Source organism: Pempheris klunzingeri, chromosome 19 (assembly GCF_042242105.1).
Source record: "Pempheris klunzingeri isolate RE-2024b chromosome 19, fPemKlu1.hap1, whole genome shotgun sequence".
Classification (NCBI taxonomy): Eukaryota; Metazoa; Chordata; class Actinopteri; order Acropomatiformes; family Pempheridae; genus Pempheris; species Pempheris klunzingeri.
In genome coordinates, this window is record NC_092030.1 from 11,433,312 (window position 1) to 11,458,999 (window position 25,688).

Consider the following 25,688-nt stretch of genomic DNA (forward strand, 5'->3'; position numbering starts at 1 on the left):
GGAAATGGATTATTTATATTTGTGGGTTTCATTACAGTCACATCCAATATTTTACCAAAGACCATTTTTTCCTCCTCTAAATAATACAAAATGCTAAGTATAAATTAAGAAGCCACACACAATCAGTCGGTTCATTGAACTCAACTTAACACTTGGCTGAAGAGCCTCTCTGGTTGCTGCCTCTCTGTTGCTCAACCTTACAGATCATGATTTTCAGTCTGCCATGAAATCTGTCAACCTGCCTCTATCTATCTATCTATCTATCTATCTATCTATCTATCTATCTATCTATCTATCTATCTATCCATCCTTTCATCCACTACATTATGAAATCGTTACATAAACCCCATCATAACAGGGGATTAAACAAGTCTACTTTCTCTGGCAGACTCAGGGTGAAATAAACAACATGTGCGGTATGATGTGGGGTCAGGTTAGAAATCTAAGCCGAGAACAGTTTCCTCTACATCACTCTCACTCTCAGGCTGTGCGGAGAATTCGCGATCTGATTGGCTGAGGAGCCACACCAGCTCCGAGTAAAGCAAAGGATGCCAGAGTGCTCAGGCAGTGCATGGACGGATGCAAGCAGGGGACGACGGAGAAGCCGGGCACACATTATAATGAGGATGCTTTGCAGTCCAGAGTAGCCTGGAAACTTTGAAACACAATTCTGCAGAGGGCACAAGTATTTCGGACACACCTCGCTGCAAGTTAAGTGTGATGTTCTTGCTGCATGTTGTGAAATCCCTCTCACGGCCACCGACACATCCTCTCGGGAGTGATGGGTTCTAAGTTGACCAGACAAAGAAGTCTCGATTTTGAGAGTAAATTGTCCAAGAGGAGACGCCAGAGGAATGACATCCCGGGAGAGAGCGAGAGAAGTGGCGGCAGAGGCGGCGGAGACTTCTTGTTTACCTCCCTGATGCTCAAGTCCGACAAGCTCCCGGGGATGCTGCGGAAAACCAACCACAGCCCATATGTGAGACGGGTGGCGTGGATCCGGGATATCCAGAGGCTGCTCCGGGAGCAGAGGATGGAGCAGGCAGCAGAAGTGCTCAAAGTGCTGAGAAAGGTAAGAGAGGGACATTTAGTGTGGGTCGTGAATGCGTCGTTAGTAAAGAAGGAGAAACGGGGTTTAGTTGTGAGGGTTGTTTTGGAACACGTGGACAAAAAGTTTGCTTACAACGACGAGTTAAATACATGTTATTTCTCTCTATATATATATGTATTTAACTATATATATATAAATATGTGTGTCGATTTTTTATATTTACTGCACAAAACTACACGTTTTCTATGTTTATTTCTGCAGCAGTTTATTTATACTATATCAATCTGACCTGGAATGAAGATATTGTGTACAGAGGTGTTGGCCATGTGAGCATTATAGCAGAGCATTCACTGAGTGATCCAGCTCAAACCCAGCTGGATCTACACTGATGGGGAAATCCCACTTCTCATGGAGCACGTGTGTCAGCAGGTGCCAGCCTGTTTTTTTTTTTTTTTTTTTTTAAGTTAAAGTCATTTAATCATTTACTTTTCGCAACTTCTCGTTCAAGTTTCACAGTAAGGAAGTCTCGCTGACACATAAAAGGCATGGCAGTGTACTCTGAGGGGAAAAGAGGCTCTTAATGATGAGGGCCTCATTGGGTGACACACTGGTAAGAGCCAACCACCTGTTTTTGTCCAAGAGGAAGTAGAAGCCAGCTAGTTCATGTTTTGAATATTCAATCAGCCCCAAACAACACAGAACAGTGGGTGCATTATATGTTCATGTTTTGAAATATAAAAACCAATTAAGGAAGACATGGTCAGATGAATTAATATTGCTTTTATTTATTTAATGTGACAAACTTTGTGTTGAGTGAATATTTTTTTTTTGTGTGTGTGTGTGGACTCAAAATAAATTCTAAAGCAGGCTAAATAGCTAACACAATGAAGCCATATCTCTTCTCTTTTTCCTACATTGTTCACTGTTTCCTGCATGAAGGACGTTTGAAATCCACACAAGAGAGAATGTTGAATATAATAAATCCACATGAGAAGAAGCAGATTAGACAAACTCAGTTAATAATGGTAACGTTAAATAGCTCTAATCTGTCCCTGTTGCACAGCATTGTGCAAACGTCTTCTTTGCTGTCAGCTCCATAGCTCCCAACTATACATAAGGTATGTTTATTTCTTACATTCACTGTCAGTCTTATCTGTCACACTTTCCAGTTAAATGCCTTCTCTGGTCTAATCCTCACTGTCTGAAGATTTATCCAAACTAGAGAGGAGAAGAAAGTTTTCAGGCTCTGCTTGAGCTTTCCACTGTCCTCTGGTAGATGTGCATTGATCAAAGGAGAACAGTTCAGACAAAAGCAGTTGTGATCAAGAGGGCCCCCTGCCATGAGAACTCCCTGCCCATCTGTACAGTGCTGTAGAATAAATTATACAGATGTGTGCAGATTAAAGCAGGTAACAATGCTGAAGAGAAGCTTCGGGTGTCTGAATTGAAGACAGATTTGTAGGTATCTCTTCCGCTCTGCACGGAGAGCATTAACTGAGGATATAAAAGGAGTGGGAAGAATTTAAACTTCATTTTAAAGCCTCATATTCATATTTGTGTGAAGCAGGAGGGATATGACTCATGCATACCTTCCTTTACGACTTCAACGTGTCTGTATATGTTTATTAAAGCAGTCCCGCAGTCAGCCATATCTTAGAGAAGACTTGAAAGATGTGCGTACATGTGTTGGTCGTGGGCAGGGGCGGCTTTCTCCATGGCTCTGCATTTCAACTGCTCACGAAGCATGAATACTCTCTCCACGGCTCAGTGAGGTGAAGCCAGACTTCTGCTACTGTTGTATGTAGTTGGGGCTGAAGCCAAGTGTCTGACTAACAATACTTCAACAGCGGCAAAAAAAAACAAAAAACTGGCAGTAGATCTCCTGTTGTTGTTCTCTAGCAGCAAAGCAGCTTTTCTTCTCAGAGACGGATGGATATGGAGATAATCACCTTGAGATGATGGATGCCGGAACATGTTTCTTTCACATAGAGGAAGTTATGACAAAGAGGAACCGATAACACCAGCCCCCATGCTGTGTCTCCATCGCAGATCTGCCTTCTGGGGCGTTAGGTTAATTAGTTTGGTATCTTCTAGAGATTCATTAGTAAATAAAGAATCAGCGGATACTCATATCAATTACACTCCACAACATGAACACTGAGTAACCAGTGTGCGGCGATGGAGAAGACACTAATTAAGGTGTTCTCCGTGGTGTGTGAAGACCTTTTTCAAGTCTAAGGTTAGCTGTCACAACACCCATATTTCATTTATTTCATTATTATTATTATTATTATTATTCATTTTAAATGCCTCATAACAAAACTGCTTGTCAGATTTTGGTGTCTTTGTGATCATATTATTATTCATCCAAAAATACATAAATAGGGTAGAAATATATCCTCACTCTCTCTCTCTCTCTCTCTCTCTCTCTCTCTCTCTCTCTTTCTCTCTCTCTCTGCACTATCAAATAAAGAGAAACAGATAAATGAATAAGTAAATGTTTGACACAGACCCACATAAATGGAGCAGTTTGACATATTGGGAGCCATTCTTGTTCACTTTCCTGTCAAGAGTTACATAAGATAACTGATGGCACTCTCATGACTGTACGATGAACTATGAAGCTACACACACTATAAAGATGTAGTGGGAAAGATGTAGTCTGGCTCTAACAAAAAAAAAAACACCTCCCAGCACCTCTAAAGTTCACTATTAACATGTTGTCCATTGTTTGTTTAAATCATGCAAGAACTAATGGGTAAAAACGATCATTTGTGGTTTGACTTGAACTCTGTTGGCTGCCTGGGACAGATCCAGGCTGCTGTGTTCTCCCTTTATGCTAAGCTAACCTTCTCCGAACTGCAGCTTCATAGCTACCATGCAAACATGGGAAAAGTATCAATCTTTTCGTCTAACTTTCAGAAGCATGGACATAACTGGACATAGTTATAGTTAATGGACATACCAGAAACAGAAACAGATTCTGGTATACTTCTGGTAAACTGAATTTTTTTTTTTTTAAATCACGTTTTTGGGACTTTGCTTTTGTCCAGCTTGCCTGGCTACTGCAGAAATATTAGAAGCATATGATGAAAATGATGGTGCTGACGTTGCACTGAAATAGCGATTAATTTAGATTGGAAAACTGGATAAAAGTACAAAGTGTATAGAAAGTTCCCCTTTATTTGAAGGACGGGCTGCAAATGCATCTGGAACAATGCTAATAGGGATGTGAGCAAAACGCCCTTTCAAGTTTTGAGAGTGCACAAGAAGAAACTATTCCTCATACACCCTGTCACATATGACTAAGCTCACATATTGACCTCGTCCTACTTGTCGGACAGTCTTGTCAAAGCATTTTTGCTGCTGGCCAAGCAATTGTTTCATGGAATCCTCAGGAAAACAGCTTTTCAGATTCTTTTACACATGACAAACATGCAGTTTGGACTTGGATTCAGATATGATTACATAAAAGGAAACATCCAGAACATTTAATACTTCAGTTTAAGAAAATAAAAGTAAGTTAACTACACTGGAGTTGGAAGGTCGATCACCTAATAGCTGCGACGTGTTTCTTAACTGAAGCAGAAAACTGTGGGACTGGATTTGTCACACTGTGCAATATGTTTAATTGGATTCTAATGAACTGCATGTGTGGGACGATGTTATGCGATTCAGAGCTCATCGCTTTATTCAGACTTTTTGTGATGAGGCAGACGTCAGATTAGATATGCAGCTTTCACGATGACATTTGTAGTGGGATCTGAAGGCACGCAGGCATGTACACAGCATCGTGTCAGTGACAAATAGGAAAACATTTTCATGCTTTTATGATTAGGAATCAGTCAAATTAATCCACAGGATCAGATCTCTGTGTGTATTTAAAAAATTTGGTTTATTTCAGCTATAAATCCCCCCGAAAAGCTGCACAGAAACAGTAATATCTCATGTGTCAGCTGCTAAACACACATCATCATAAAATAATCTTCAAATTCCTCTGTGCCTCCATTTATGGACACATGTGGTACTCTTAGTCTGCACTAAATGAGGTTTAGTTGAAGGGGGAGCTGGCCTGGAGGATTGTCCAGCGTCAGGGAATCCCGCAGAGCTCCGCTGTAATAAATCAAGCCAAAAGCTGGAGGAGGAGAAAATGCTGATGGGAGTTTTCCCTTTTGCTTCCACTGTGGCCCGAAGTGTTAGGGCTGTCAGAGCGTATAGAGCATGTTTTACACAGCCCCAACCTCCAGCCTGCTATTTAAAAAGCTTTTCAGTTCATCTACAGCTGACAGAATTTACTCCTCAGCTCCACAGCTTCTGGTTGTGCAGTTTTACATGACATAAAACACGCATGGCTGTAAGAAAGAGGATGATGGTCCAGTGAAACATGTTTGTTCTGTTCTTTTCATACAGCAGCAGCAGTTATGTCACTGATATAACAGTATGTGCACGCAGAGGAAATGATCCTCTAACAGTTGTTTGGATTAGGAGAGAAATGCATAAAAAGAAGAGATTTCCTTTGACTTCACTCCAAACCTTTCATCTTTTTCATCTGCTCAGTTTTGAGTCTTCCCCTGCTGTCTGTCGTTGTTTTTTTCTTGTGTTTGTGTTTGTGTTTGTGTTTGTGCGAGAGTGTGTTGGTATCTTCCCTGAAAAGGCGGTGGATGCCGCATGCTGCTGGGACTATTTGATGTGCCTGGAAATGTTACATCTCGCACAGCGGCTGTTAATGACACGTCAGCACTCAAAGCATTACCTGAAGATGCAGCTTCAATGTATTTACATTGTCACTGCAAATAGAAGCAGCCTGAAAATGAAACGAATATAATCAAGCCCTGGGCAAAACCTGTCCTTGTGCCAGGTTTTATTAAACCATCCTGCACATCACACAATGTTCTACATGTGAATTCGGAAGTTTGAAGATAGAAATCAGAAGTTCATTTAACTGGAATCAAAAAGTATTTTCCTCAGATGGTTTAGAGTTTTGTGAAAATGATAGAAATGCGATAAGAGGAACCAGAGGGAGTCTTATTCTCTTCACTAGAGAATGTTACTATAATATTTGAAAGAAAAAGACACCATTTATCATATCACTTTACTCTCAAGGCCCCTCACACACACACACACACACACACACACACACACACACACACACACACACATGCATATGCACACATCCCCACCCCTAATCAACTGCGCTGGGTGTTATCACACAACTCCAAAGCCAAAACCGTATCAGCTCTCAGCATGATAGGAGGGCAAGATGAAAGGGGGCGATGAACAACGCCTATAAACACTGACAATCTTTTTCCATTAAACTATCCATGAAATGTCACTTGAATATTAAATTAAGCGTGTCTCCCACATAATCAAATTCATTTCCGAATTTCTACACTACTTGTTAGATTTAGGAAGAGTTGACCAAATCACTTTCCTTTCTTTTCTTTTCTCTCAGGATCTGGGACTCCAGGGAACGTCTCTCAATGACATTTTGTACAAGAATGCAGCTTTTCTCAACTTGGTGGACCCCATTTCTCACGAGTTGCTGCTCAGTCTCGCCCGCGATCTGCAGTGTCCAAAAAGGGTATGATGCCAAGAAGGATCTTGTTTGTTTTCATTGCTTAAGTTCTTGAATTATTATTATTATTATATTATTGAATTATTATTAAGTAGCTTTATTGATTCAAAGCAAAACAGACTTCACATTAATTAACGGGACTAGAGAGTATTAGAGAAGCAAGCTGCAACATGTCTGCATTAATTAGCCATGCCTAAGTGCATGTGTCATATTTGTTGTCACGCTATTGTGACAACAATGAACTGTCACTATGCTTCACACTGACAAAACAACAGAAGCCAGGAAGCATGGAGAATGATATTTTGGGTGTGTAGCATAGTGAATCACTATGCATGCCGGGGTGTGTTTAATATTAGGTGACTAATATTATGTAAGTATCTTGCATATTATTTACAGATTCTGTGTGTGAGGGGAAAGGTGACACTTTACCATTAAGGCTGTCTTTGTAGAAGATAATTTTACTGCTGCAAGAGTCACTGGGTCAAAGGTTTCAGTTTTATATGTTTGGAAAAATGTTTTCTTGTTGAGCTGGGTGAGAAGTTGGACAACACTGTCATGTCTATATGATACATATTAACCTACAGCCAGCAGTCAGCTTAGCAGAAAGACTGGAAGAAGGAAATCTACTACCCTGGCGCTGTCCAAAGGTAACATATCCACCCAGCAGCATGTCTAAAGCTTGCTAATTAACTCTTTCTCGTGTTCAATACATACAAAAACCAAAGTGCAAGATGAGTGACGGGAAGTTTCTCCTACAACACTTGAAGGATAATCTGGAGGTTTCAATGAGAACTACTGATAAGCACCAGCTATAAAGGGGACACCCACACACTTTAGGGTGGGTAGAGAGGTCAGAGATGAATGGTAGGGTCAAAAGGAGGCACTAAATCAGGGTTTGACTCTGGCTCCATGTGGTCTGTCTCCCCTGCTGCTCCTGTGCTCTTTCAGCACTGCGACATATGGGCAGCAGCTCTGCTGCAGGACCTGCAGGTGTTCGAGATTATCTGATTTGCTTTCTTCATACTGGAAAGTGTGAGTAGGTGCCCAGTGGATTTCATGCTGAGGTCAACAGGGCCCGTGGCCACAGTCCGAGGCTTGTGGGGCATCATGGCTTTGGCACTAACAATGAGAGCACTTTGAGAGGTCTGACAGGTGGCAGGTGGCCAGTGGGATCAAACTGGAGAAGCTTTTGCTGTTGGCGTCCACTGTCTGCTCTGACGTCTGCTGTGTCCACGGCAGCAGAGACCTCTCACTGTTTATAAAGGACTGTGCAAAAACTATTAAGGGGGCAAGAGCAGCAGAAAAGGTGAAAGGTATTGTAATTTTTCTTATGGCTGAAGGTGGGGTAGTCTGACTAGAGAGACTGACTAGAGAGCAAGGGGAGGGTCAATTATTTTTTTCTTGTCGTTATTTCAGTCTTTTGCCATATAGTTAATAGTTACATCAGAACACCACACTTTAACATGGGACAGCAGTTTTTACAACTGGCAGTCTACAGTTTTTGTTACACCAGCTTTAATAAAGTACTCATTTTAACTCAAACCAAAATCATTTCCTTAAAGTAATAAGTCATTTTTGTACCTAAACTGAACCAAATCATAATCATAGCATTGTCACATCATGAAACAGTCATTCTAGAGGGCGTGGACAAACTACTTTCTTACAACTACTTCAGTTGTTGTTTAATTTGGAGGAGCTGTCATTTTCACATGTGAAGACTGCATTGCAGTTTGTTTTTTTTTAAGTCAGGAGGAGGCTTCAGAGAAAACATTTAGAACCCTGAGGAGGGCCTTGCTTTTTTTTTTTTTTTAGTGAAACACAAGGTTCAGCCCTGCTCACCACCCCAATAACTAAACCTCTTAACCTTAAAATTGTACCCAAAGGTACAGTTTAAAGGTAGACAATTGGCTGTAAATGATTACATGTTTTGAATGCCTTTTGGCAGTTTAATAGGCCTACATTTTCAGTGGAAGAACCAAATGCACAACATTTATTTTCAAATTATACATATGAATTAGGTTCAGATTTACGCGGTCAAAAAAATAAAAGACGGGTCCTTTAAGATAAAAATCGTGACTGGATGTAAACTCATCCATTTGTAGCATGGCATACAAATCAAAGATATTAAAATTCAAATTACATTTCAAACTCAGTTATGAGCATGAAGACACTACAGAAGCAGCTCAGAGTGGCTGTAAAACACGGACCTAGCAGCCATTACACTTATCTAAAGTGTGCAGTTATCTCTTTTAGGGAAAGATGGGTTGCCTTAAGATAAAGTCACTGTGGTCTAGCTTTTACTTACCAAGTCCGGATGATAATCACCTGTGAGAAACTCTAATCTTATCGCTGTTTGCTTTGGTGAGGAAAGCCCAGGAGGAAGGGAGGGAAAGCGAGGAGCTGGCAGCAATGTTCTCCTGACTGGCTGGCGACCCGTGGCAGGATACTGTGTCAGACGTGACGAGGATGTAGAGAGGCAGTGTGCTGGATTTAAGGCCTGGCAGCTGCTTCTATGGCCACTATTTTCCACCACACTGAAATGTATTTAGATCATACATTCAAGGACATATTGAAGGCTAAAAGATACAACATTTGTGAATGTTTTAAAGCTCATCGGTTTCAGACAGCTAATTTAATGTATGTTGTGTTATGATGCATGCAGGTTTGCAGACCCATGAATAATGCTTATAGGGTTACAGTGCTGCAGATTAGTGACTTTGTTGATTCTTCCAGACCACAGATTCGCATTTTCTAAGAATACTTTCACATTGTGAATCAGTATGCGCAGCTATAACGTCGTGTTCAGTCATCCAAGTGGCTGAAACAGCAGCACTGGAATGTTTTGAAGTATGAGGCATGTTTGTTTGTCGCCTAAGAAAAGAAGTGGCAGCAGGAATGGTTAATCGCCTTAAGGTGAATTGCCCCCGTCTTTTTTTTTTCTCTCTCTCACCACATTGCCTCTTTCTTGTTGTCGTGTTGTACCATTAATTAGATTTACCCTGCTCAGCACAACCTATTCCATTTAAAGTCTTTGACAGAGGAGGGAGAGAGAAGAGAGAAGGCAAAGAGAAGGGGGAAGAAAGGCATGGAGTGAGATGGAGGCAAAAGGGAAAATAAATTAATATTTCAATGAAGAAAATATTTGAAGCAGCTGTATATAACGGACAAGAAAGAAACACTGTGTGACTGTGTGAAAATCACTACATCTGTAGTTTGCAGAAAGAAAGAAAGACAGAAAGGTATATCAAACAACCAGCATTTCTAAATGACTTCTACCTTGTAGATATCCAACCTTTTGAAAACAGCTCCTTTTCAACTTGTCATATTAGAAAATATAGTTTGTTTTATTCCCAGTGATTAGATGCATTTATTCATGAGCATCCACTGTTTTTAATTTGTCGAATGACCTTTGTTGTCCGTCATTCGTCCTTTGTGTGTGGTGCAGGAGACGGACTCACACAAGTCCACCAACAAGATCTGCCGCCAGCTGATTTATCACCTGACCCCTCACTCCAAGTGGACGAGACAGAGCGTGCCCAGGAGGAAGTCTCAGGCCTGGTGAGTGTGTCCTCTGTGCTGCTGTCACATTAAACACATCCTCACTATAAGTATCAATGCAACTCACAAAACTCCCAGAGCCTCTCTGAAATACTAGTCTGACTTAGAGGAAGTTTTGGGAGAAGTCCTCTGCCGGTTTCTGGGGAGATATTCCTCCAGTATTTCAATGTTAGATCAGTCATACTGTGTTGAGTATAGCTGATGACTAAAATTACTGTGGGAATATTCAGCTGTTTTTGCAGGATTTGGGGAATTTCTTGGCACGAATTAAAAAGGCTAATATGGCTAATTAATGATAAAATGTACTTTTCTGATGTTCTTCTTTAATAATTCTTAGTTGTGATGATATCTCTTGAATAGAACAACAATTCTTCTTCAGTGTACACCATATATAATATTTGATCCTCTGTCCTGTTTTCTGCATCCATTGGTTTTATTTCTGAGTGATTGTAATGGAACCCGGCCCTCTTTATAGTGGTGAACTGAGAGTATTACAGCTGCACAGACAGGAAAGGAATATCCATTGCATACATTTCAGTGGTAATTTCAGTGGCATGAGGAACTGCTACTTTAGTGTAAGTAGTAACATTAGGATGATTTTAGGCACTTGTTGAGGTCTGCATATCTAATGAAGTCACTTGTTGAACAGTCAGCACAGTTTCATTTACAGTTTGTGTGCACTCAACCTTGTTGATTTAATTTAAAACATATTTTGTCACTTTCTGTCAACTCACATTTTCTGTAGCTGGAAAAGTAATTGGAAGTAACTGATTCAGTTGTATTGCTGTAATAACTTCATTTCAAGTTGCATGGGAGCATTTATTAGGTTTTAAGAGAATCTTTGCTTCTTCAGTATCTGCCATGCACGGTACACGCAGGCTAAAATTCCCAGCATTAGGTATGTATTTTCCTGGGAAACAAAAGCAGATTTTTGTAAGAATTCCCCAAAAATACCAGCATGTGACAAGACTAGAAATGTATTATTGAACTGAACCACATCCAGCCATACCATCATGTGTCAATCATAATCAATACCAGACCCCAGAGAAAACCAGAAAATTCAAAAACATAAATGTATACATTTAGCTTTTCTCTACCTAATTTACTCACATATTCTCTGATTTGTTTCTTAATCCAGGAAGATTTTTCCTCCATACTCTAAATTGAAGTCAAGGGGGCATCAAATTATCAACCTGTGTTAGGATGATCTGTTCATTTTCACTTGCCTCTCAAGTTTCCTACCTGATGCTATTAAGACAAAAGCAGCCTCACGCAGCCTTAAACACCTCTTGTGACAAATCTGATGTGTTTGTGGGGATTTTAACAACCCAGAGTGTTCCCACAGCATTAATGTGTACTACCGAACTGTCTCTAAGACTGATCTGGCCATCAGGAGTCAGATAAAGAGGATTCATGCTTGAGTGAAACAAAGAAAGAGCAATAGAAAAACAGAAACATTGTGTAAAACAAATGAAAATGTTCTCCAACTCAAATTAAGTTGCATTAGGTACATTTGTGGATTTGTGTTATGAAAAAAAAAAAAAAGAAATATCTCTAATGATGATCATGAGGCTCCTTTTCCCTGAGCAATTAACCCAGATCGAAAGATTTTTTGACAGCTTGAGTTAACTTCCCGCCTCAGCCTCTTGGTTGCAATATTTTGAAATAACACTCAACAGAACAACAGAGCAGACTCTCCCAGTGTGCTCATTAGCAAGCTCTGTCTCTCACACAGCTTCTGCTGCAACCATCCATACAGCATTTACTGTGGGACTCAAACCAGACTGGTTCTTTTCTCTGTGACTGTGATGCTCACTAAAACCAGCAGAAATTAATGTCTCAGGATCAAATGAAGCATATGGACGCAGTTTACATGGTTTCAAATGCTTTCCTGTTATTGATCTTTTCACTAAAGCGTGTCCTTCTTTTCAGTCTGTCTCCTCCTCCCTCACCTTTCTGATCCCCTTCTTCCTTTTTCCCCCAGCCCCTCGATTTTAAAATCCCTTCCATGCATTGATTTTCTTCCTCTCCTCTTTTCCTCTGGGAATTCTTTTCCCCTCCTTGTGAGAGTCCATTTTGTTCAACAGTTGCCACATAGAGCGGTTCTGCAGTTTGAGCTGAGGCTCTGGGGAAACGCTCTGTCAGACGAAGAGAAAAAGGGGGAGGCAGAATCACTGCAAGGTTGCCGATTAGAAGTCGAGTATTTCCCTCTTTCTTCCTGCCTCGCTTTGCATCGATCGTGAATTTGATCTCCTCATATTTAGGAATGAAAAAGCATTAGCTATCATATAACCTATATTGCATTCTTACATTCTAATTTTCTTCAAGTGAAATTGAAAAGTCTGTTTGATCAATTTAGAAATGTGCTGCAGCTTGCTCTCCCACCGTCGTTCAAATTGAATTGTTTGAAAATGAAATGCAGTTGGATGCAAAGCAGACTTGGATAACACACAAATCCTGATTCAAGCTTTATTACTCCGGCCTGCTTGGCTTTTATAACACTGTAACAGCAAGTGTGTCACATTTAACATATTATCAAGGCAATTTCAATTTTTCTCAGCAGCCACGTGTGCCAGGTTTCTTAAAGTACAGCACTGCCAAGTACCCGGAGGAGTTTTTAATGTTATTGTAATTTGTATTGAAATTGAGATCAATCAAGCTCATATTTTTTATTACGCTAAAATTGCCCTTCCAGCACATTCCAAAGAGATTGGACTCTAATTGCAGATGCTGTTTCATTGCTTGTCGCAGCTGATGCGAGGCCCTTACAGCAGCTACTACAGACATCTTGAAGAACACAATGAATCTTTGTATTCAGTGTTCAGCTTTGTAGAGTGAAGACACTCCGAGCATTCAGCAGAATATCAGACAGGGTTTAGTTGAGTGCTGATATTCAGACGTGCAAGTAGGACTGATGATTGGAGTGAAAGGCGCTGCAGCCATAACAGCTGGTTGGGCAGGTGTAATCAGCTGTAGGTGATTTATAGGTTCATAGTCCGTCCAAGTCCTGATGTTTGACCCAGACCTCACGCTGCTCAGACTGAATTGCCTTTCCTCCCACAGCTCACACTGCAAAGGCTGTCCGAAAGACGTTTCAATGCTTTTATTTACCTTAATATAAAGCTTGATAGTAATTGAGCACAGGGATTGAAGTAGTAACAAACAGTACATTACCAGCTTGTTTCTTTGGCATGACTTTCACATGTTCACCTGCCAAAAAATACAAATAGTCCGCATATGTATCTGTGTATGAGTGCTCATAAGAGCTTAACTGAAATAACAAACACCTCCTTCAGATAACAGTCAGAAGCCAAAAGGTTCACTGCTCTGTTGATCTCACTGTCACTAACAACATCTGGTAACATTTAACATCGTGAACATGTTTGAAAACACACTACACAACAGGAATATTCTCAAAGAAGATGGAATACTGAAATAATGTCTTTATCATCTTCATTATGCAAACAATAATGGGAGCCAAACTCTTATCAAACCAGGATTACGAGAAAGGTGGAGTCAAAGAAGTATCTGCGATGTGTGATTCGTGAAAACCAAAAGTGCAAACGCCTACTAACCGACCTACAGCTGTTTGCTTGCTGGCCTCTTCTGAAACACCCATAGCCTGGCTGCCAGCAAGAAAACACAGACATGGCTGCAGCCAGACCCTACAAACAAAGGACAATTAGACTTTTGCCATTAAACAACACTTTGTATGAACCAGTTCAATTGAAGCATACTGATGCCCCAAGAATCTAATGTTTGCGGTGCACCTGCAGCCCAACTTCTAGGGTTGCAGTCGATAATGTATCAGATCTCAACTTTCAGAGTAACACCACCCAGTCTGGCTTGCCCAACTACAGCAACTAGTGGGGACCACACTTTTTTAACACCCTGCGCACCACCGTTGTCTTGTAGCACTGTAGAGCCGTGCCACATCAAATATGGGTGTACTCACAAATACAACAAACCACCACTGTGCTTGTTTCTGTTACTTCCTCTCTTTTTGTCTCTATGTGTATTTATAAAGCTCTGGGATATATGTGAATTTTTTGTTCAAATTGAACTCACACAGACTCATCTTCGCATCAATTAGCAGCAAATTTGTTTCTTTCCCATGAAGATTCCTGAAATTTTGCTCCAGGTTCTCTCTGAATACACCATCGTTCTCCTGTCTTTCCTCCTCCTCATCATCTCCTGTCTCAGTTATCGAAACACCCTCCTCGCTCAGCTCGAAATACTCTCTCCAGCCCCTATGGCTCGTCCAGAACTTTGCAGTCTGACTGGTCCTCAGCTTGCCAAAGTTCTCCTACATCAAATTATTCTCTGCTGCTCCAGTGGTTTCCTGTGGCTGCATCTTCCATGATGCTGACAATGCTGAGGCTGCTAAAGTATAAGACACCTACAGGACACTACCCATCCTGCAAACCCACCTATGATCTGTATCGTGATGCCTGCAAATGATCCTTTTTCTCTTTTATCACCAGGGATGGAATGGTCTTCCCACTTCAACAAAATAATCACCTGTTTTCTGCATTTGCTCATGGGCTAAAAAACTAATTTCCCCCAGTGGCACCTCCCGTCATTCTCTCACTTCTGAATCATACCCTGGAAAGCTTTAGCCAGTGAAAAGCCATGGAGGCATCTTGACTATAACTATATTGGGTTGAGCAGTGAAAGTTTTTAGACGTCTGTGTAATAGTCGGGATGCTTATGGACACTTTTTCTACTGCATATTATATTTCTTGTCCAGATTCCTCAACAGCTTTTCCCCAGCTAATCACCAGAGAAGTGCTCGCTGGGATTCTCTCTGCAGTTTCTCTGCTCTGCTCTGCACAGGCTAATTTGCTCTAATCTTTAAAGAAATCCCCTCTACCTCTCTTTCTTGCTGTTATTTTGAGCCCTTCTCCCTTACATGATCCTTCCAGGGCACTTGTTAAGTGTCACTTTGAGGCACTTCCCCGTATGGCAGTCCTCACCATTGTCTGCATTGGTGACCTATGAATTTAAGCTTATTATATTGTCTAAGGGCACATCATTTAAGGACACATAAATTAAAATAGCCCTCATGATCTATATATATATATATCTTTGTGTGATAACGTTTTGGTGCTTTTTCTAGGGTAGAGGAAAAGATGACCACAATTATAATATACTGCATATGATAATATGAAATGTAGAATATAAAGAATAAATCTTAATGGGAGAAGATGAAAGTGTTGCAAGTCCTCTGGGAGATATGCTGTAGTTCTAATGATAATGAAAATAAAAACTTCAATTAACCACAGGTAAAACAAAACAAAAAAATCCTCAGAGTCTGCACTCGCACAACAAACTAGCAACACTTCAAAATGGCAGAGAGCTGCATAACAGAAATGGTGAAGTGGTTGTCTCAAGTGGCCTGCGAACTGTATGAACAAGGGAAAAGGATAAGATGGTTTGTCATGTGGGAAAGATTTGTAGTGAAGTGTGGTTCTGTGGATGGCTTCCTATCGATTGGTGTAGACTGAAATATCTCAATAACTAATAACTTAATGACTTAGAGGTTGACATTTTTTGTTTCATTGTTGTGGTTGGTTTAACATAGACGGTAACACAGTAAACATCATACCCATTAACCATTAGCTTTTTAAGCGATGGAATGGTGAGCATGTTAGCATACTGACATTAGCATTTAGCTCAAAGAATCACTGTGCCTATGAGCACACAGAGTCACTTGTTTGATGTTTATTTCATCAGGAAGCCTCTGAGGGCACATTATCCCTTTTGAAAGTTTGATCTGCTTCGAACTCATAAAAATCACTGGGTTTGAAAATTGATGCACCAACACAAAACTGGGTTAACTTTTCCCACCACCAATTGGTTGTTATGGCCCACTGATAATGCTATTTTTTAATGTGTTTTCTCTTGTCTTGGAATGTTTTTTAGCCAGTATTTCCTGCGGTTCGGTATGTTCATAGCCTTAATAATAGTAATAAACCGTCACCTATAATGTGATTATACCTGCTCTCTGTCACGGAGCTGCTGTGCCATGTCTGGAAAAATGAACTAGATAATTCTTCCTCAATGCATTTACTGTACATGCGGCATCTGTAAAGTGAGCCATGTGTCATCTGCCTTTAACAAGTGTATGACCTATTTGGGGAGCCAAGTCACCCCCCTGAGGTGTGCACTGGAAGGCTGAACAGGCTCTGACTCAGCAGGCCTGACCTCTGACTAACCTACAAGGGCAACTCCCATGGCGAGGGCAAAAATCTGATAACAAGGGGAGAGAATATGTGAAAAACATGAAATTGTGTTTTTGACTACACGATCACAGATGTCTGGGTCTTGAAAGGTTTAGGTTTCTTTGGTGATATTTCCATTCAGAGATGGAGCATTCCTCTTGACTGCAGGCTGCACTCTGCTGGAGCTACTTTCTATTTGACCTCCACTTTTAATAGAGACTTAAAGATCTAGCCACCATCCTCGCGCATGAATAATTGAGGGCTTCCCACAGTACAGACTGAGATCCTGGAGAATGAGGGGGAGGAGGAAGAGACACGCAGTATCCATCGTTCCAATCTTCAGGGCTCGGGGCCATAATGAAATAATTAGAATGATTAAATGTGTTGATCGGTAAACACGAGGTTGGACGAGATTTAAAAAACTGAGCTGAGCTGCTTTTAAATAACAGCATTTCTTGGTTTTTACCCTGGGATTGGACCTGTGTTAACCTCGCATTGATTGGATTTTAACTGTAAATCTGAGATAAGGCTGCTGCTGCTACTTGAGAATAACAGAAACAAGGACTGTTTTGTTTCTGATAATCTGTGGCTCTCGTTCCTTCAAGGCGGATACTGATCACTCCCCACGATCAAGCCCCTCAGTCTGTTTGGAGCCCTGCATTTTAATGCTGATTTCATAACTGGGCCTTGACATAGTGTGGCAGACACAGGCATACTCCTCCATAATATACAGTTATGTAATGCAAACTGTTTTCTACACGTTCTGTTGCAGTATTCTTTTCTCCTAAGTGTCTAGTTTGTCATATCGAATCAAATCAGGGATGAATTTATAGCTCACCCGTGGAGTACATTTTGCATTTTACACGCTGCACAGTCGCATTATGGTACATTCTGTACCCAGAGGTTCTAGAATCATTGCCACTCCAGTGTAAATATGCTTTAATCTTTAGTCGGAAGTCACATATCATTTGACTTAATGCATGTCACATCCATGTTGAGCTGTTATTTTTGGTGCAAACTGAGAGTAGCAGATGTAAGTGAGATTTACAAAAGAAATAAGGACATTTTCTTTATTTCCCTCTTTCAGCTGATAGCTGCGTAAGATTTATCTTATCTTACCTTTTCTATCCCTCACCTTCACACCTGTACAAAAGACTGGTGAAATTATTGGAGCATTTGTGGGACTTCTGTCCATGTTTTAATGATTTTAATGATTTCTTGAGACGGATTTCCATTATGTTCTTTTTTTCCCCTTTTCTTTTTAAAGGGCACATGTGCCCTTTGTCATTTTGCTCTGTGTTGGCATCAACGTTACTACTTTCCCCCAAACTTTGAATTCAAAGTTTCCAAGAACAAACTGATCTGACTGATCTGAAATGTCAAAACACTGCACAGCCTGGAGCTGCTCCATTGCCGACGTGCAATAGAGGAAGCCTTAATCAGCCCATCCGCTAAATGTTTCACTGAAATTTAATCCAAATCCAAATGAGCTTCTGGCTATTTTTTTTCATCCCAGAAAATGTGCCATTATCCTCATGAAACTGGAGGACACTGAATGGTGCATGCAATCACCACTTTCATGTTTCCCAGGACATTTTCTGCAGAACCATAGTATCAGTGTGACAGCTGGATAGTTGAGGCAAATTAAACTAAATTTTTTTGCTCACAGTGACTGTAAAGGATTCTCATTAAAATGGGCTAAACCATCCCAAGGCACAAGAATCACATATTTGATGCTAAAACTAAGTTGAGTTAAATAAATTGGTTGAGGAAATGTTCAGCACTGTGGCCTGCAGTCACAGGCCTGAGGGCACATTCAGATGAAAGACAAAAACCAGAAATAAAGGAGCATTCTTGTGCCAGCTGCTCACTTTTCAAGGATGAGTTTTTACATTAGACCCTCAAAGGCTCTCCCATGGCTGAGGCAGACTACCGTGCATGTATCACTCAGATGCCTGGAGGCGAAACAGTTTAGATCGATCTAAGGAATAAACAGGTCAAAACCACAGCATTGATGAAGCAGACATTGATCTGACCATCCCACGGGTCTGTGGAACAGCATCAACATCCAGTGTTTCAAGTGCTTTCATTTCATTCCTCTGAAATGAGTCAAGTGTCTCTCTGCAAGCTCAGAGGGAAGTAAATTTGGGTTTGTATTACAGAGCTAAGATCCGATTTATTATATATCTCTGATGTGATACATCACACGTTGAAGTTGGCCATATTTGTTGTTTTTACGGTATGCTTCTGTTTAATCTCAGCTAACCTGAAGCATAAAAAAGTCAAGTTCTGAGCGCAAGACTAGGTTAGCCAGGCTAGTTTTTAGTCTTTATGCTAGGCTAAATTAACCACCTGCTGATACTAGCTTCCTATTTAACATACAAAGTGAGCGTGTTATTGAGCTTCTTATTTAACTCCCTGCAAGAACATGAATAAGAGCATTTCCTGAAATGTCAAACTATTCCATCAACTTGCTTTGTATTTTCATTTGTTTTTTCATTAAAAACAGGTTTGAATAATCTTACCAACCCCAGTCACTCCAGTGAAGTCTCTGTGATCATACAGCAGTGCTGAAAACGAGCATGAATGCTCATGCAAAAAAGGTCAAAAATATTTTTGATCAGACTACAGTCTTATGACATTCACTCACCGCTCATTGTTATATTAAATTCCACAGTACACTACACACACACACACACACACACACACACACACATATATATATATATATATATATATATATATACACATTCCCCCTGTCTTGATGTATTACAGATTCATGAGAGTAAATGAAGTGGAACATGTACTCTGTGTGGGTGGACAGATTACAAGTTTCTCCTGCCATGTGCTTTTAACGCTCACCCTGATGGCAGAATATTGAGGGGTTGTACAATTCTCCTTGTAAAAGTGTCACTGTATTTTAATCTAGAAGAATGTACATGTTGGCTCAACCCTTCCAAGCAAATGTTTACCTCTTCAGCCTTCCATCTCTTTCAGTTTAAGTGTAGAGGGAGTGTTTGGTTGGCACTTTTGTAACATCAAAAGAGACTAGTAGACAGAGTGGAGACTAACCTGACCAGATGTGGGTTAGAAAATGAGAAATGAAATCAATGGACCTGCTATGATCTTTAATGTTGAAGTCTTCATCTTGTCTGGTAATGTATAGGTCAAATGGATAGAGATGGAATGATACAATAACAATAAAGATAGTATGACTTTTCTTTGTGTAGCACTTTAAAAACAAAAAAGAAAAGTTAGTAATGAGCAATGAGACAAGTTAAGTACAAGTTAAAAGTACACAGAAAAAAAACAATTAATGACGTAAGGACGACGTCCTAAAAATGTAAGATTAAAAAAGCAGGGTTTTGTAACAGCACCTGAGGTTTAATTAGTGAAACCTTAAAATCAAGCAGAACCACAAGTGGAAGCTGATGCAGATAAGCAAACATACGTGTAATCTGATCTAATGTGATCTGATCTCTTTTGTTTATTTCAATTATCAAAAGGTCTGGCTACAGTATTCTCAGTAAGATGAAGGTGTGATTTGGCTCACTATATATTTGAGTTACTATAAACAATTCTTGAAAATATGAAAGCATGCCAGGGAATGATAAAAACACAATCACATTTGGAAACATTTCAGTGTTATGTATTACTAAACATGAACATCAAAAGTAAGACTCAAATCAAAGATAACTTCTAAATTTCTGGTACGATACTTAAGGATGGATGTCAGTGACCCACACAGGACTATTCCTGATGTTTCTCCATTGAGTTGGTGGATGTCAGTCAGACATTTCTTTAACATCAAGTTGAGATGCGTGTCATCAGCTTGGCTATGAAAAGATATGTTATGATTAGATATTATTCCTGGGAAGTGGAAGCAAGTAGATACAAGATACACGGGGACCAAGAAGAGAACCTTGAGGTACTCCACAAAGTTAGAAGAACAGGTGAAATTACAAAGAGTAATTCCAAATGCCATGGTAAAGTCAAGCAGGTCAGAGCAGATCTACCAGCATAGGCAGCAAAGAGGAGCTCATTGGTCACTCTAAGTAGAGCAGTCCCTGTTTGTGTACTGTGTATTTTGCATGGTGAATATTGGACGGACATAACACCGCTTACATATTGTCAGAAATTAGAGGACTACATTGTATATTTTAAAACATATTTCACTACTGGTAAGAGACCACTGAAGCAGATGTGTTTTGTGAGCAGTTGTTACAGTTGTCACTGGGCAACAGCCAGGCTATCTAAGTACATCTCTGTATCAACACTGGCAGCCTGTGAGAAAGATCAAGCCACAATAGGTTTGTTATCCAGTACGAACAACATCCACTGCAGTTTGAATACAAATTGAACCACTGTAGCAAATTCTTCAGTAGTGTATCTCTGAAAACTAACTAAAAGACACTTTCTCTTGTTTTGTTCTGACCTTTCCTGTAAGCTCAGTTTCTTTGCCTGCACTCCATTTCAACATCACAAACCCCAGATGTTTTATTTCTAACCTCTGGGGTTTACATAACTATGGAACAGCAAGGACCCTTGTTCAGTGCACGAAAGTTAACAACATCCCTGAGGAAAGACATGCTATGAAAAGCAATTAGACTGTCTGCCTGAACCCACATTTAAGCAGCCAATAGTTTGACACATGAGAGTCAGCTCCTATTAGATTCCTGCACTGTTGTATCAGTTGCTGCTGAGGATGTCAATAAATGGATTTCCCACAGTTGTTTGCTTTTAAATGAGTCCCGATGCAGGGACGCTCTTGTTTCGCATCATGTTTATGCAGGAAGACTGTCCTTTGAAGTTGTTTGTGTGTGAGCTGCACCACAGCCTACGAGCATGGCAGCCACATCAGAGGGAGCGAGATGAGACGTTCTGTTGTTTAGGTTGTTATCATTTTATGGTGATGGACTATACTGTACACTGTGGCTTTAGAGATGCTAGCTGTGCCCCTGGGCCTGCGGCCAGCCGAGCAGTCTGTGGGTGGAACTATGCCCACGGATCCGGGAAGCAGTGGATTTGGAAGGAAGTATGAAGTCATTTTTACTCTGTCTCATTAAAGGCACATTAGAGCCCACCTTTTCCCTGCACAGCCCACTCAGCTACAGCATCTACCCTACCTGACTCAGTCTCATAGATGCTCTTCTGACACAAACACAGGTCCACAGGTGAGAGGGGAGGGCTCCAGCAGAAGAAGGAAGACCCTCCTATAAATAAGTCGAAGAGGACAAAAGTCGATGGTCATAATCAGTTTCATTACAGTAAAGTGCAGAAGCTGCACAGTGGTACAGTAAACCCACAGGAGTGGTGCAGTCAGACTTTCCTGGCATCTTTAGAAGCTACAGACAAAGTCAATGATGTTTAAGTGCTGCAACAATTCAGACCATGAATATATTCGTTAAATCAGACAGAAAATTAATCTTCATCAGCTTTAATTATTAATTAATCATTTAAGGAAGTTGTCAGACAATGAAGGTCAAACATTTACTGGTTTCAGCTTCTAAATATGAGGATATGCTGCTTATAAAATCATAAAATAAATGTAATGTCTTCATTTATACTAAACAAGCACTTGTGAGCCTGAGGGTGTCAGCTTTGACTGATGGAAATGGTGATGGACATTTTTCGGTCTGCTGGTCGGCCAACACTTCACTCCAGACTTAATTATCTCAAAAGCTATTGGGATGGATTTTAATTGTCCAATATTTGTCCAAGACACTCCCATTAGCCGCTTTTGTACTTTTTGTTAATTGCTAATTTGTTAATGTTAGCAAGCTAACATGTGACTTATGATCTTATTGAATGGTTATCCTAGAAAACTTGTGCTACTTGTGCTTTAACAAATAGTGATTTTTTTCCCCCACTTAATTCACAGGCAAACAGCAAAGAGTAGAAAATGTCAGGGGAAAAAAGCTTATTTGTAATATGAAATAAGTCTTTTCTTCTTTCCTATCCTGTTAAACATCTCACAACCCCAGATGCAACTCCTTAGAGGGAACCTGATCCTCAGGTTTGGAACCAGTGGAACAAACAATTAAATCATTGGACTAAACAGAAGAATAAATGATGAAAACAATTGTTATTTACAGCCTTAAAATGTTTAATAAATAGTTGAGGCAGCATTTTCACATGAAAAATTATCATGACATTTTAATCCATAAAGAATTAGTAGAGACTCAGGTGGCTAGATGGGAATTTTAATAAACCTGCAAAAACATTAAGCCCTTCAAGAAAAGAATTAAAGAGTGGATATGGATGATTCAGCAGATCAGATTCAGAACAAGTAAAAAAGTGAGAGTATATGAGACAAGAAAAGAGGCCAAGAAATAGAAAGAGCAAGAAAGTGAGCAAGGCAGTGAGCAAGAGTGAGGAAATGAAGGAGGGAGAGATGAATTATAGCCTACTCCTGGAATCAATAATCTTGCGAATCACAGCCCTGGTGTGCTACAGATCTTTTTCTTTCCCTTAACTGAGCCGGGAGGGTGACAGATGTAAAGAGTACAGGCTGCCGATTTATAAGGCTTCTAGACAGAGCTGAGAGCTGAGAGAGATGCTGGGATAATCCTCGCTGTGCCTGATGAAGCAGAGGGACGAGCAAAGGCAAACAGGACTAAAACAAGGGAAGGAGAAACCTTAGGCCAGTTAAACACAGCATTTTCCCTTGTTTGTGGGATTTTTTCAACTAAAGTCTCCCACGCTTCCACCTCATTGTCATTTTTTTTGGCAGTCGTCTTCCAAGTCTAAATGCCAGTAAAAACAAAAGGAGTCTAATGCACTACAGCAGGCACCATCTTACTCTCCAGTGCTACCATGATGATGCATGCCGCTTCCATATAGCTCTCCTATGCATATTTAACCACATTCTGGTATAGAGAGAACATTTTGCCTCAGAGAGCATAGTGCTGTGATCCAACCTGACAGGTGTGATAGTTATAGTGGTATTTTTCCTTAAGATGGATTCACCTCACACCTGTTGTCTGAAGTCATTAGGACTGAAATAGATCATCACTTGCCACTATCGCTCCTGCTTCATGCCCACGTCTGCCATTTATAGTGTGTTCGTCCATCCGTTATCTTCATTTTTATCCCTTTGTCTTTTGTTGAATCCTGACTTAAAACTTAAAGGAAAGGTTCCACATTGTAGGAAATACACTTATTTGCTTAAGTTAAATGAGAGAGTAGATACAACTCTTGTGTGCACAATATAAAGATACCATCAGCAGTCAATTAATATAGCTTAGTATAAGCACTGGGAGTAGGCAGTAAGAGTTAATCTGGCTGTGTGCAAAAGTTAACAAAATCCAGCTACCAGCACCTCTAAAGCTCGTCTTTTTTAAACCATATGAAAACCAAAGTGTAAAAGGTGATATATACCAATTGTCAGGCAACCAACAGAGACTCCAGGAAGTCCCTAGGAGCCTTTATTGAGCTTTTGGGGTGCTGGTAGGTAAAGTAAAGTTAGAAAAGACCAGGGGCTGCAGACAGGGACAGAGAGTGATGGAGAGGGGTGAGCATGAGAGGAGCATGACACTCATTGGCTCAGAGTCACTACCACTTTTCACTGTCTTTACATTCACTGACGCTGTCTTCATGAAACCTAACACGAAGATGCATCTCATTGCTGCTTTTTTGACAACTTTCAATTGATACTGACTGGTTTTATGCTGATCAGCTCAAGCGGCTTTTTCATGCGTCACTCCCAATACGTCACACACATGTGACCTGATTTATAAAAGTCCACAGATAAAGATGCGTCCCTCCTCCTGTGAATCCCTGTTATCAAAATGACACATTTGTCACTAATTGACCCAGAAAGAGGGGCAGCACTTTTTTTTTTTTTTTTGCATTTTCTGTTTTCCATTTATTTATTTATTCATTTATGGTCTTTGAAGGTTGTTGTGTACTTAGAGACTTAGGGAGCTGGCTCAGAGATGGCTTTACAGGAAAGAAGTGACATCCCAAACTCAAAACAGCTGGTGCCTTTCATTCAGCCCAGGAGACAGAATTTGCTGTTTGAGGGACTCAGACCAAGATGCATTTAAATGCAAATTCTCTTCTTTACGTTATTGATTGCTACACTCTCTACACTCTACTAGTGGATGCTGTTTCTTTTTTTGCATACATTGCACTTCCCCTGTACTTGTGTGCACCCCATTAGAAGAGTTTGAATCAATAACCTCAGTATCATTAAGTAAAGACTGTTTGTCTTTACATGTTTTTAGAAAACTAACTGTTATGGGTGAAGAATTAGTAAGCCTTTGACAGTGTCTGCAACAAATGGCCATTTTGTTAGATCCAAATCCTAAACAAAGTGATAGAAGTCTGTTTTGCTTCCTCTTTCAAACAGTCTGAAGACTACCCTGAAGAAGAAACTATCCGGTGACGTGGTCAACCTGTCAGGCATCCCTCTGTCTGGCCGAGACGTCCACCGTGTGGCCTTTTACCTCCAGAGCAGCAGTGACCCGGTGTCGGCTGTGGACCTGAGTTTCACCGAGCTGGAGGACGAGAGCTTACGGCTGCTGCTGCCCTACCTCGCCTGCCTGCCGAAACTGACCATACTAGCAGTCAATGGCAACCGTCTGACTCTGGCCATCCTGAAAGACCTGACAGACACAGTGAAGGATCCTAAGAAGTTCCCCAGCCTGGCTTGGGTCGACTTGGGCAACAATGTGGATATCTTCACCGTGCCGCAGCCGCTGCTTGTGGCCCTGCGGCGCCGCTTCGGTTTACGCAGTAGCCTCCCCACCATCTATGAGTACAGAGAGGCGCAGGCATTCGGCGGCTACAACCCAAACATGGAGACCTCTGTGGAGGAGCCCAGTCTGTATGAGGAGGGAGATGGAGAGGAAGATGATAGAGAGGAGGAGGAGGAGGACAGGCTGGAACTTAGAGCCTGGAGCTTTGGAGAAGAAAACATGTCAAAAAATGTGCCACTGCACTTCTGTGGGAGGTGATCGCCCACAGACTGGCTGCTTTAGACTGGCTGCCCCTTACATCCCTCAGTATCACCTCGCCCTAAGTTTAGCCTCCTGTGTTAGCAGCTGTCATTGTGGCAGATGCTTACAGTGACCCACATGTTTCTGAAAATAACTGTAAAATAAGTATCTGTGTAATGTGTCCCTCTGGATGCTCTGAGTACTGAAGCTCAGCAATGTGAAGCAGGCAGCTCTGTGGTTGTACAGACACTGAGAATTTATTTATGGATCAATTTAAAATTCCTTTATTCAGGAGAAGCTAAACTGAGCGTTTTTTGCTATTTTCCTGTGGGTCATGC

General features: G+C 40.7%; 1 protein-coding gene across 1 annotated transcript; it reads left to right on the forward strand.

Annotated features, from left to right (window-relative positions):
* The first annotated feature begins 721 nt into the window (after positions 1–721).
* Positions 722–25,607, forward strand: lrrc75bb (leucine rich repeat containing 75Bb). The gene is made up of 4 exons (XM_070850871.1): positions 722–1,072; positions 6,504–6,632; positions 10,072–10,184; positions 24,762–25,607. The coding sequence occupies exons 1-4, from the start codon at positions 782–784 to the stop codon at positions 25,366–25,368; spliced, it is 1,140 nt and encodes a 379-aa protein (XP_070706972.1). The 5' UTR covers positions 722–781; the 3' UTR covers positions 25,369–25,607.
* Positions 25,608–25,688: the final 81 nt, after the last annotated feature.

What these genes read in the sequence shown, in the direction of transcription:
- lrrc75bb (XM_070850871.1), top strand. Translation starts at nt 782, where the DNA reads ATGGGTTCTAAGTTGACCAGACAAAGAAGTCTCGATTTTGAGAGTAAA. An exon ending in TGCTCAAAGTGCTGAGAAAG is followed by an intron (nt 1,073 to 6,503) that starts GTAAGAGAGGGA and finishes CTTTTCTCTCAG; the next exon opens with GATCTGGGACTCCAGGGAAC. An exon ending in ATCTGCAGTGTCCAAAAAGG is followed by an intron (nt 6,633 to 10,071) that starts GTATGATGCCAA and finishes TGTGTGGTGCAG; the next exon opens with GAGACGGACTCACACAAGTC.